At 37.6% G+C, this 11,781-nt stretch overlaps 1 protein-coding gene across 3 annotated transcripts in view; it reads left to right on the top strand.

The window, feature by feature from the left end:
• Positions 1-11,781, top strand: part of Papolg (poly(A) polymerase gamma) — a 57,854-nt gene that overhangs the window by 18,549 nt on the left and 27,524 nt on the right. For all 3 annotated transcript variants that reach the window (XR_001175303.1, XM_013022522.1, XM_013022523.1), the window contains 5 exons: positions 4,394-4,555; positions 6,784-6,850; positions 9,287-9,368; positions 9,698-9,807; positions 11,196-11,249. Coding sequence is in view for 2 of the 3 variants with exons in the window: in XM_013022522.1 (XP_012877976.1) it covers positions 4,394-4,555; positions 6,784-6,850; positions 9,287-9,368; positions 9,698-9,807; positions 11,196-11,249 (475 nt within the window). In the remaining variant the exon portion in view is untranslated. The remainder of the gene's footprint in view (positions 1-4,393; positions 4,556-6,783; positions 6,851-9,286; positions 9,369-9,697; positions 9,808-11,195; positions 11,250-11,781) is intronic.

An 11,781-nucleotide genomic window follows, 5' to 3' on the forward strand; every position in this document is an offset into this window, starting at 1 on the left:
CTCCCTACCCCCCCCCACTTGGATAAGTCAGGAACAGTTTCCGTGCTCGCTGAGAATTTGTGGGAGCCCAGCGTTCCGGTGTATTATTAAGAAATCATTTAAACCTACAGAAAAATGCGGAGAATGACAGATATTGCCGTTTGTGTAGCCACCACCCATTTCTGCCCAAGGATAACGTGGTGTCCGTGTTCCAAATACATCTCTCTCCTGTGGTCTCATTCATTAGCCCAATCCAGAGGTCCCCACAGCCCTGAATTTGATTTGTATTGTTGCTGTGGGTGTTTTAGGCTATCATATGTGCCTCTGTCCACAACTGTCATCTGTGTGCTTGTTTTTAAACTTTCTCTAAGTCGTAATCACTTATTCCTAAATTGTATGGGCGCGTGTGTGTGTGTGTGTGTGCGCGCGCACGCGCGCACACCCCAGTATTGGGAGTTGAATTCAGGGCCTCGGCGCTGTCCCTAAGCTTTTTCATTCAAGGCTGGTGCTATACCACTTGAGCAACAGTTACACTACCAGCTTTTGGTGGTAAATTGGATGAGTCTTAATGGACTTTCCTGCTGGGGCTGGGATTCCAACCATGATCCTCAGATCTCAGACTCTTGCATATCTAGTATTACATGCAAGCTAGCAGAGACAACATAGATCTCTCAGCTATGTCCATGGAGATGTTTTCAAATATAATTCATATTAACTAATATGTTGTATCCCATTGTAGATATACACTCTAATATAGTAGCTTAACTATTAGTGACAATTATGACCTCCAAAGAATGAGACAATCCATCGAGGCACGGTTAAAGATAACAAATTTATTCACCCTACACCAGAAAGGGGACCTGTGACTACCTTGTCCTGGGCTAGATACCCAGAACCAAAAGCAGCCTCAACTACCAAACCTCCAAGCCTCTAATGGACAGCCCCGACCTTTATTAGTTAGTCTGCAAACCTCCAAACCTCAGACCTCCAAAGCTCCAAACCTCCAAAGAGGAAGGGTTTTCCTTTTCTTTCCTTCCTCTTCCTCTGCAGGCCTTTCCACAGGCCTTCCCTGCTGTGCTCCGGTAGGTGCCTCTCCACAGGCTTCTCTAGAGACCTCACCATAGACCTGCCCTGCTCTGCTCCTGACTTTCCCCTCCTGCTGTCTCTCTCTCTACCACCACCCCCTCTCTACTCACTCCCCTATATATAAGCTGTGCCCTTCCCCCACTCTAACGGATCAACTGCCTAACGGTTTTCAACCGCCATTCATGCCCCTCCCCCAAGCTGTCCACTGTCCAATCACTTCATGACAGCTCACCGTGTGGGGCTTGGTGCCTCGCCCCCTCTAGTAGCCGGGTCCACAGGGGCCGGGTGGTTGTTACATGACTATCTTATTTATTTATTTACTTCAAAATGTTTAGTTTTAGCACTTGACAGTGAACATTCTTTTATAGGACTACTCGATAGATTTTCTCTATTAGTGAAATTGGTGGGTTGAAGGGATGGGGGATATGTTGTTTGCTCCCCCTCCGCCCCAAGTAGATGATAATGTTCAGAACCCTAGATTTGAGGACCAGCAAGGACTTACAGATAGCCAACTTTCTGAGCATATAGAGAAGAAATTGAGACAAGGCTTGTCAGAACTGAAATAGTTGGACTAGTGGGAAGAGGTTTTAGAGTTCCAAATTGGGCTTTTTCTCAGGTTCTTACCTGTAGCATAACTAGCACTTGAGAATTTATCTCTCATTGGGCTTTTTTTTTTGAGATTTTTATGTAATCGAATGATTTTATATCATGTATGGACATGTATATGGACAAACAATACTCAGGAGTGTAAAGCCACATCTTTTTCTTTTTTTATCTTGGTGTGTGTGTGTGTGTTTGTGTGTGGGAAAATACCATACAGCGTAAAGCCACATCTTTAAGAAAAATACAACTTAAAATGACTAATTGAAGTTTTGTTTGTTCCACAGCAAAATAAATATTGGAGAGAAAATAACTATTCCTGATACTCTTTCTCCTTTTGTTTTTTTGAATCATTTTAGAAGACATAAGGTTATTTTATCTTCTCTTTGAGTCTCTGTCCTTACCTAATGATTAACTAAAATGTCTTAGTTTGTGAACTTAGTAATGCATAAGCTAGTGTGAGATTTAAGGGTTTTTGGTACTAAGAATCAAAAATGTGGGGCCGGGAAGTTGGCTTAGTGGTAGAGTGCTTGCCTCACATGCATGAAGACCTGGGTTACCACATAAGCAGAAACAGGCCAGAAGTGGCACTGTGGCTCAAGTGGTAGGGTGCTAGCCTTGAGCTGAAGAGCTGAGGGACAACACTCAGGCCCAGAGTTCAGCTCCCATGACCAACTACAACAACAACAAAGACAAAAAAGCAACAAAAAAGAAACATGCTAGGCAAACCATATGCCACTGAATGCTATCCTCAGCTCCCAATGCTTTTGACAAGTTAAAAATCTCAGTCTGGCACTGGTGGCTCATACCTGTAATCCTAGCTACTCAGGAGGCTGAGATCTGAGGATCACCATTCAAAGCCAGCCTGGGCAGGAAAGTCCATGAAACTCTTTATCTCCAATAAACCACTCAGAAAACCAGAAGTGAAGTGGTGCTGTGGCTGAAGTGGTAGAGTGCTAGCCTTGAGCTAAAGAGCTGAGGGACAATGTCCAGGCCCAGAGTTCAAGCCCCATGACTGCCCCCCCCAAAAAAAAATAAAAACAAAACCTCAGACATTTGTTGGGAACACTCAGCGTCTTCACTATTTTGAAGTACACAATTTTTGACAATTACAGTTAGACTGCTGTAGAATAAAATACAAGTTAGTCCTCCAACATCACCCCTTCACCAATTAACTTGTTTGTTTTCAAATGAGATAGGATCTCACTGTGTAACCCAGGCTACCCTTGACCCTCTGGATTCTCTTAACATCAACCTCCTAAGTGGCTGAGATTATGGGCATGACTGCCATGCCTGGCCTTTTAACCTTCCTGTCTTCATCTCTCTGCACTTTTTAAAAATAAGGCTAATTTATTCAAGTTAAAAGACTACATTTCAGTATCTTAATACTGCTGGTGTTAAAGGCCCTTCATAAAAGCATTACTAAGATATATAGTAGAGTTTATAGGTTAGTGTATATGCTTGTTTTAACTGTACTTGCATAGCAAAATAAAATTTAACCAGATCTTGTTCCCAAAATTTACTTTGAAATGATTATCTATATAAACCCCAAGGCTCAGAAATTTTGTTGCACATTATTCAAGACTCTGCTGTCTAGGGACTGTAGCAGGTAGGTCACTTGTATCCTGTAAAAGGTTGCCATTTAGAGTTTAAAAAATGTAATTCATTTTGAAAATTATGTATGAGTATAGGTCTAAAATGAAGAGAACAAGTAAGTAGAACCACAAAATATTAGGACTAACGGGATGCCAGTGGCTCACACCTGTAATTCTAGCTACTCAGGAGGATCATAATTTGAATCTAGCCTGGGCAGAAAGGTCCAGGAGACTGATATCTCCAGCTAACCACACACACAAAAGTAGGAAGTGGAGCTTAAATGGTAGAGCACTAGTCTTGAGCACAAAAAAGCTTGGGGACAGAGTCTAAGTCCCAGACCAGCAAAAAGAAATAGGACTAGACATTCTACTCAAACAAAAGGTGTTAATGTAGGTTTCCCAAAGACATAATCTAGTTTGTGTTTACTTTTTTTTTTTTTTTTTGTCGGTCGTGGGGCTTGAACTCTGGGCCTGGGCGCTGTCCTCAGCTCTTCAGCTCAAGGCGAGCACTCTACCACTTGAGCTACAGCGCCACTTCCGGTTTTCTGGTGGTTTATTGGCTTTGAACCACGATCCTCAGATCTCAGCCTCCTGAGTAGCTAGGATTACAGGCGTGAGCCACCAGCGCCCAGCTTGTGTTTACTTTTTAAAAGCCAGATTATATCACAAGGGCTTTTTGATGGATGTTTGTTCCTTTTTTGGGAGAAACGAAAGCATTGTTTTTACATAAGTTTTGTTCAGGTTTTTAACTGCTTTCCAAAGATTTTAACATCTTAAGTCTGCAGGGTATACTGGGGTTACCCTGTCACAAATCCCATTCAGGCTCTGCACATTTGAACTGAGTAGTGTTAGTGCTTTTGAATGACTAGTATTGAGTAGTATTGGTACAGTTATCTTGATGCCAACATATGCTGCTTTGGGCTTGAAAAGACATCCTAAACATGAAAACTAGAGATAAGATGAATACCTCTTCATAAACATAGATACAAAATACTTAGTTTTCTTTTTTTTTGAAGTGCCTGTCTTGACTGTTAATACAACAAAGGTAGTTCAGATAAAATGAATAGAATGAGAGAGCAATACATTAGTATGATATAATACTTTTTTTTTTCTGTTCTCTTTTTCTTGGACAGAAATACCATGCTGGACAGCCAGCGTCAACAAAAGCATTATGGAATAACTTCTCCAATAAGTTTGGCATGTCCTAAAGAAATTGACCATATTTACACACAGAAATTAATTGATGCCATGAAACCATTTGGAGTATTTGAAGATGAGGAAGAATTGAACCACAGGTAAGTCATTGAAAACTGTCAACTATTGAACATTAATTCAACATACACACGCGCATGCATGTGTGTGTGTGTGTGTGTATGTGTGTGTATTGAGAACTCACTATGTCCCTGTCTAGACTGCAGCAGTGACAAAAAGTTCTTCAAAAAAGGTCTCATACAAAAATAACATTTAGTTGGGTACCAGGGGTTTACACCTATAATCCTAGCTACTCAGCAGGCTGAGATCAAGGATGGCAGTTCGAAGCCAGTCTAGGCAGAAAAGTGAGATTCTTGCCTCCAATTAACCAGCAAAAAGCTGGAAGTGGAGCTGTGATTCAAGTAGTAGAGTGCTGGCCTTGAGTTTAAAAGCTCAGGAACAACACCCAGGCCCTGAATCAAAAAGGAAAAAGAAAAGAAAATGACATTTGCTGGGCACCAGTGGCTCATACTAGTTAGGATTATAATCCTTGCAATTTGGGAGACTGAGAGTAGAAGAATCAGTTTGAGAATGGCCTGAACATAAAAATTCACAAGACTTCAATCTATAGTTGGGCAATGATGGTATATGTCTGTCATGCTAAGCTAGAGGGAGTGGGGGATTCCAGGCCAGCCCAGGCAGAAAAGTCTGCAAGACTTCATCTCAATGGAAGGCATGTTGTTGTATGCCTGTCATCCTGAGGACAATGGAATTCTAAAATAGAAATATCTCAGTCCAGATCCTTAGCTGTACAAAAATGGTAGGAGGCATGGCTTAGCAGTAGTGGACCTGCCTAGCAAATATGAGGCTCTGATTTCAAACCCTTGTACTGAAACACACACACACACACCCAAAAGAGACATTTAAGGTGAGTGATGGAATTGTGTGGATATTTAAAGAATTTTCTGTTCCGTAAGCCTGAGGGAGAGTGTAATTGGTATGATTGAGTATATAGGAAGATATCTTGGTTATCTGAAGCAGAGCAAGTGAGGGCAATGTGGGCTTAGTGAGGTCAGAAGGAGCTTAGAGGACAAGGGCACTTAGGACTTTGTAAGGCATCATAGAAGTTTTGGAAAAAAAGTAGTTATTAGGGGTTTGAATAAAAGATTGACAAGATCTGACTTATGTTTTAACATAGTAACTGTGGCTCCTGTATTGGGAATAGTCTGTAAGAAAAACCACTATAATGACCCAAGGAGGAAATGATAGTGTCTGGAACCTGGAGAAAAGCAATGAAGGTGATAAGTGGTAGTAAATTCCAGATAATGTTTTAATGGTAGGGTTGTTCAGAAGGTATGATCTAGGTATGTTTTAGAGGTAGTGTGTTTCTTTCTAGAAATGTAAGAAAAAAATATTGGGGAAGGTGATATTAAGCATTTAATCACATCACTTTTGAAAGATGGAATTGCATTTTCTGGGAAAGATGGAAGAGAACTAAGTTTAGAAAGAAGTTCAATTGTGCATGCTGTTCTTGAGCTACCTAACCCATATTTTTTTTCTTTCTTGTTTGTGTGGGTACGGGGCTTGAACTCAGAACCTGGGCACTGAGGCTGAGCTTTTTCTTGCTCAAAGCTGGCATGCTACCATTTTTGCCTAAGTTCCACTTTAAGCTTTTTAGTGGTAAATTGGAGATTGGAGTCTCAATGGACTTTCCTGCCCCAGTTGGTTTTGTACTGTAATCCTCAGATCTCAGTCTTCTGACATTACAGGCATGAGCCACCAGCACCCAGCTGGGTTTCGTCATCATCATTTTCATCATCATCATCATCATCATCATCGTTGTTGTTTGTTTTTAATGTGATTCTTTATACAATGAATTGCAATATGTTGTAATAATACAGAATTCTGAACTAGTTAAGTAATATTTAATAAAAAATTAACCAATAATTTACCCATTTTAATTATCCAAAAACCTATGACTATCAATAAGAAAATGCTAGCCTTAACACCACATTGAAATGAAAAAATTGTGTAGTAAAAAAGTTGACAATTCACTTGGCATTTACAGTCCCATTGAAAGTAACTTCATGTATTGTAACTTGTATTAAATTTCTTAAGTTGTGAAAATAGCTTTAAGATCATAGTAGTATCATCTTGTTTACCATCCTCTACACTCTTAAGGTGCCAGAGGATGTCAAAGATGTTGTTGTGTATCAACAGATGGGATATCATTAGCACATATATAATATGCTTTTATCCCAGCACCAATATAAAGGTACTGTCTGCATGTTTAAGTTTAAATCTAAAGTTTTACTTTTTTTTTTAATTACAGGCTTGTTGTTCTTGGTAAATTGAATAACTTAGTAAAAGAATGGATTTCTGATGTCAGTGAGAGTAAGGTAAGACTGAACTACATGAAATTCTGTGTTTTCTTGTATTCATCTAAGCAACAAGTTACAAGAATGGAGGATTGGGGCTGGGAAGATGGCTCAGTGGTAGAGTGCTTGCGTTGCATGCATGAGGCCCTGGATTCAATTCCTCAGCACCACATACATAGAAAAAGCCAGAAGTGGTGCTGTGGTTCAAGTGGTAGAGTGCTAGCCTTGAGCTGAAGAGCTCAGGGACAGTGCCCAGGCCCAGAGTTCAGGCCTCACTACTGACCAAAAAAAAAGAATGGAGGATTATCTGAAATACCTTAAAACTCAACTCTGGATATGTGTTTATCAAGTAACACTTCATGCATATATATATATATATCTGTATTCATATTTACTTCTTTGGTGGGATGCTTTTATTCATGTTTACAAAAGGGTGTTATTCATTTTCTTGATGCACTTACCTTTTTTGCAGAATAATAGGGTGTACAACTTGGTTACCAAATGAAACATATAGGTTCAATCCTTTGATTTATTTTTTATTTTACTTATTTATTTTTTCCCAGTGCTGATACTGGGGCTTGAATTCTGGGCCTGAGCTCTGTGCCTGAACAACTTTTTCTCAAGGTTAGCACTTTAGCACTTTAGCAACAGTGCCACTTTGGCTTTTTCTGAGTAGTTTATTGAAGATAAGAGTTTCATGGACTTTCCTGCCTGGGCTGGCTTGATACCGAGATCCTCAGATCTCAGATTCCTGAGTAGCTAGGATTACAAATGTGAGCCACTAGCACCTAGCTTGATTTTGATTTTGATACCTATTGTCAGGATCTGTAGTTCCGTTAAGTTACTTATTTTGAGCTATTATTTCATGGCTGTCTGTTGGTTTTATAATAAATAAAAATTTTATAATAAAGAACATTGAACCAATACAAACAACTTCTCAGTTCTCTGATATATTTAGGAATAAACTGTTTCAAACAATTTAATATCTAAATAGATAAAGATTTACTCCAGGCATAGCCAATTATAGCTGCAAATCCATATAAAAGTCTTCTTTGTCCCATATGTAGTAAAGTTAAAATGTTAAATACTACGATATTTTAGTTGCAAAGCCAGATTTCACACTTCTTAAGAAGTAATCAGATCTGGCAACATTAGGTTTGCTTTTGTGCACAGCAGAAAGAAGTTTGAATGCCCTCCTGTGCCTCATATAGCCCCCACCACTCTCAATTCTCTCTGACATGGTAAAAATCGTGTTTGTTAACTATTATGTCGAACCTGTTATTATATTATTATATCCTGTGATTCAGCATATTACTTTAAAATACATCATGCAAGGATCATGTCTTTCAAAATAGAATGAAAGCCACGAGTTGTTTTTTTTAAGGCCCTGGCTCCTGCTTTTTGTTTATGTTAATCATCAGTAAATTTTCTCTTTTCTGCCTATAAAATTTGTTACTCCTGAAACATTAATATTCATTAGACAAAAGTAGCATGGTTTATTCACATAATCATCAGTTATTCTGCAGAACTTTTTGTTGGGTATTATAGGGAAATAGAGAGTAATAGGAGATAAATTTCTTACCTTTGAGCAATTTAAATATGGTTGAAGAACTGCAACATAGTTTAAAATGTAGGTACATGTAGCGTAAAAGAATTTAAAGATTATAATGGTAGAAGAGGACAGGAAAAAGAAAGAAGTTAAAGATTATAATGGTAGAAGAGGACAGGAAAAAGAGCTACAAAGTAAGAATAATCAGAGGTGGTTTGATGGAAGAGCCTGAACTTAAAGTGAATTTTGGAAAATGGATAAACTACAATGAGAATGAACAAATGTTTGAAGCAGACACACAGAAAATGCAATGGAAAGGAAATTGGATTATGAAAAATTGGTGGTTTGAGCTTCAGAAAAGAGATTTTTTTCAGTAGTAAGCCCCCAAATTCATACTATCCATATAGTTTGTTTTTTAATGAACCCTGGTAAGTATAATCCTTACTTTTATGGGTTTGATTTTAATAAAGTATGTTCTTTTGTTATATGGGGTTGAGGATAAACTGTCAAGTTTTGAAAAGAGTAGCTGTGTAATAGAATAATTCAGTAATGAGAGTTTTGTTTTAGAAACTAAGTTGAAAGCTCACTGGTTTAGTAGTTAGAGTTCCTCAGTTACACTGCAAGGTAATAAAACAAAAGATAGACTAAAAGTTGGACCAAGTGATTTTTTAAAAAATGCTTGAAGATAGAGAGGTGGGCATGTATCATGGGCATGAATTTGTTTTATCTTCCCTCTAGAAACAGCCTCTTTATTTCAAGTGGCAACTGAAAGTGCCTTAAGGTACTTTTATAAATCTCATCAAGATTAACAAGTGTGCCACAAATTGTGTAACAAAATTCAGTTAGCATTAGGTGCTTTTCACACAAGATAACTTGAATAATTAACTTTTGCCTAACTTTTTTTTTAGAATCTTCCACCTTCTGTTGTAGCCACTGTGGGTGGTAAAATTTTCACATTTGGATCCTACAGACTGGGAGTACACACCAAAGGTAACTGCTTTTCTATTATTTTTAATAATTAGAATTTCCAATAAACTCATAATGTTGTTCACAATTAGAAAATATAGGGGAGAAAACCCCATTATCTTTCTGTTAAAAGCTAATCATTATCTGTAATAATTATCTTTCTATAATTATTCATAATAATTATCATGATCATTCTATAATCTTTCATAATCATTACCTTTCTATTAAGAGCTAATCATTGTTAACATTTTCTTATACTTACCTTTCATATTTTGTTCTATTTGTGTTTAAAGTAAACTTTGATGAAATATAATATATAATACTCTTTTAATGAGATACAGTTTGATTTGTAGGAGCTGACATTGATGCACTGTGTGTAGCTCCAAGACATGTGGAAAGATCTGATTTTTTTCAGTCTTTTTTTGAAAAACTGAAACATCAAGATGGGATTAGAAACCTAAGAGTAAGTATCCTCCAGCCTTTAATATTTTGAACTTTGTAACAAATAACTCTAGAAACTAGGCTTGAGATTATTGAAATACCTCTTAAGAAGCTATATCATCCAGATGCATTAGCTTAAGCATGTCTGTCACCTAGCTATTAGGGAGGCAGAGATCAGAGAAAGCATCAAGATTCAGTCAACTAGGTATGAAAGTTTTTAAGACTTCTTCCCAACCAGTGATTGAGTATGGATAATATGTGCCTGTCATATGTGCCAAGCCACGGAGTAGCACAGTGGCTGGTCACAGTGGCACTCATCTGTGATCCTAGCAACAAAAGGAAGCATATATAGGAGCCTTATCATCTAGACTGGGCATAAAACAAGATTCTATCTCAAAAATAACCAACACAAAAAACGACTGGGAAACTGGATCACGTGGTAGAGCATTAGTCTTGAGATAAAAAGCTAAGGGATAGTGACCAGGCTCTGAGTCAAGCCTTAAAATCTATACTTTTTTTTTAATATGTTTTTTTATTGTGAGAATACTGTACAGAGGAGGGGTTACAGTTACATGAGCTAAAAATCTATACTTTTAGTCTTAATCCTTTTTACCTGTCTCTCTCAGACTCAGTTTCCTTATCTATAAATAGAGGTGTGGTGATAATTTCTTTAAGGTTTTTAAAAAATTTTAATCTGGGGGCTGGGAAGGTGGCTCAGTGGTAGAGCGCTTGCCTTGCATGCATGAGGCCCTGGGTTCAATTCCTCAGCACCACATAAACAGAAAAAGGCAGAAGTGGTGCTGTGGCTTAAGTGGTAGAGCTCTAGCCTTGAGCTGAAGAGCTGAGGGACAGCGTTCAAGCCGAGTTCAAGTCCCACAACCGACAAAAAAAAAAATTTTTTTAAATCTGAATTGCTAATACGTATCAGCTTGTGAATACTGTGTATGTATAGTTTAGTTTGTGTGTATACATATATGCACACATACATATCTATACATATATACATATAGATACATATATGTATGTATCCCTCCATTCATTAGATAAAATTTCAGTACCAATAATTTGTTGAGTAGTGAACTTAGTTTTTCAAATATTTTTTGATAGATTAGTCGTGAGTACTATTGTCTTTAATTTTTATACCCAGGTTAATTGTGATATCAGTTTTACGTACCTAGATGATAGCAATTCTGCCTTCCAATTTCCAACAAAATATTTTAGGATGTCAAGATAACTACTGTCGTAGTTACTTTGTATTTTTTGACTAATTAAGATTACAAAATTAAGCGCCTTATCCTAACAATGTTGACATTTTCACTTTTTATTGAGTTAAAATATAAACTGGAACAAGTATATTCACATTGTTTGTAGTTAGGCAATAATTGTTATAATTGTTTTCCTCTTTCACAGGCTGTTGAAGATGCTTTTGTACCTGTTATAAAATTTGAATTTGATGGTATTGAAGTAAGTGCTAATATTTTTCTGATTTTACAGTTAAAATAACAGATCTGTAAGTTATTTTCAATTTAAATTAGATTTAACATAGGCTTTTCTTTTGGTTGGTGGTGGTGTTGTAATAGTTTTCATATGTGGTCCCATTATGTTTTCTTGAACTCAATTCTCTTGCCTCAGCCTCCTGAGTGCTGGAATAGGCTTGTAACACCTTGCCCAGTGCTAGGCACATAATTTTTAAAGAATTAAATAGTAATCTGTAAATAGTCTTTCATCTTCTCTTTTCTTATTTCTGTGGATGTTTTATCATGAAAAATGAACCATCTCATCCTTCCCTTCATGATTTTTATCTGTACCTTTCTCATTTCCATGATCTCCTAAAAGTAATTGTACTTTTTATTAGAGTAATATTCGATATTTACAGTATTATGGTCTTATAAATAGTATTTTTAGGCCTGGGAAGGTGGCTCAGTGGTAGAGTGCTTGCCTTGCATGCCTGAGGCCCTGGGTTCAATTCCTCAGCACCACATAAGCAAAAAGAAAA

Source organism: Dipodomys ordii, unplaced genomic scaffold (assembly GCF_000151885.1).
Source record: "Dipodomys ordii isolate 6190 unplaced genomic scaffold, Dord_2.0 Scaffold63, whole genome shotgun sequence".
Classification (NCBI taxonomy): Eukaryota; Metazoa; Chordata; class Mammalia; order Rodentia; family Heteromyidae; genus Dipodomys; species Dipodomys ordii.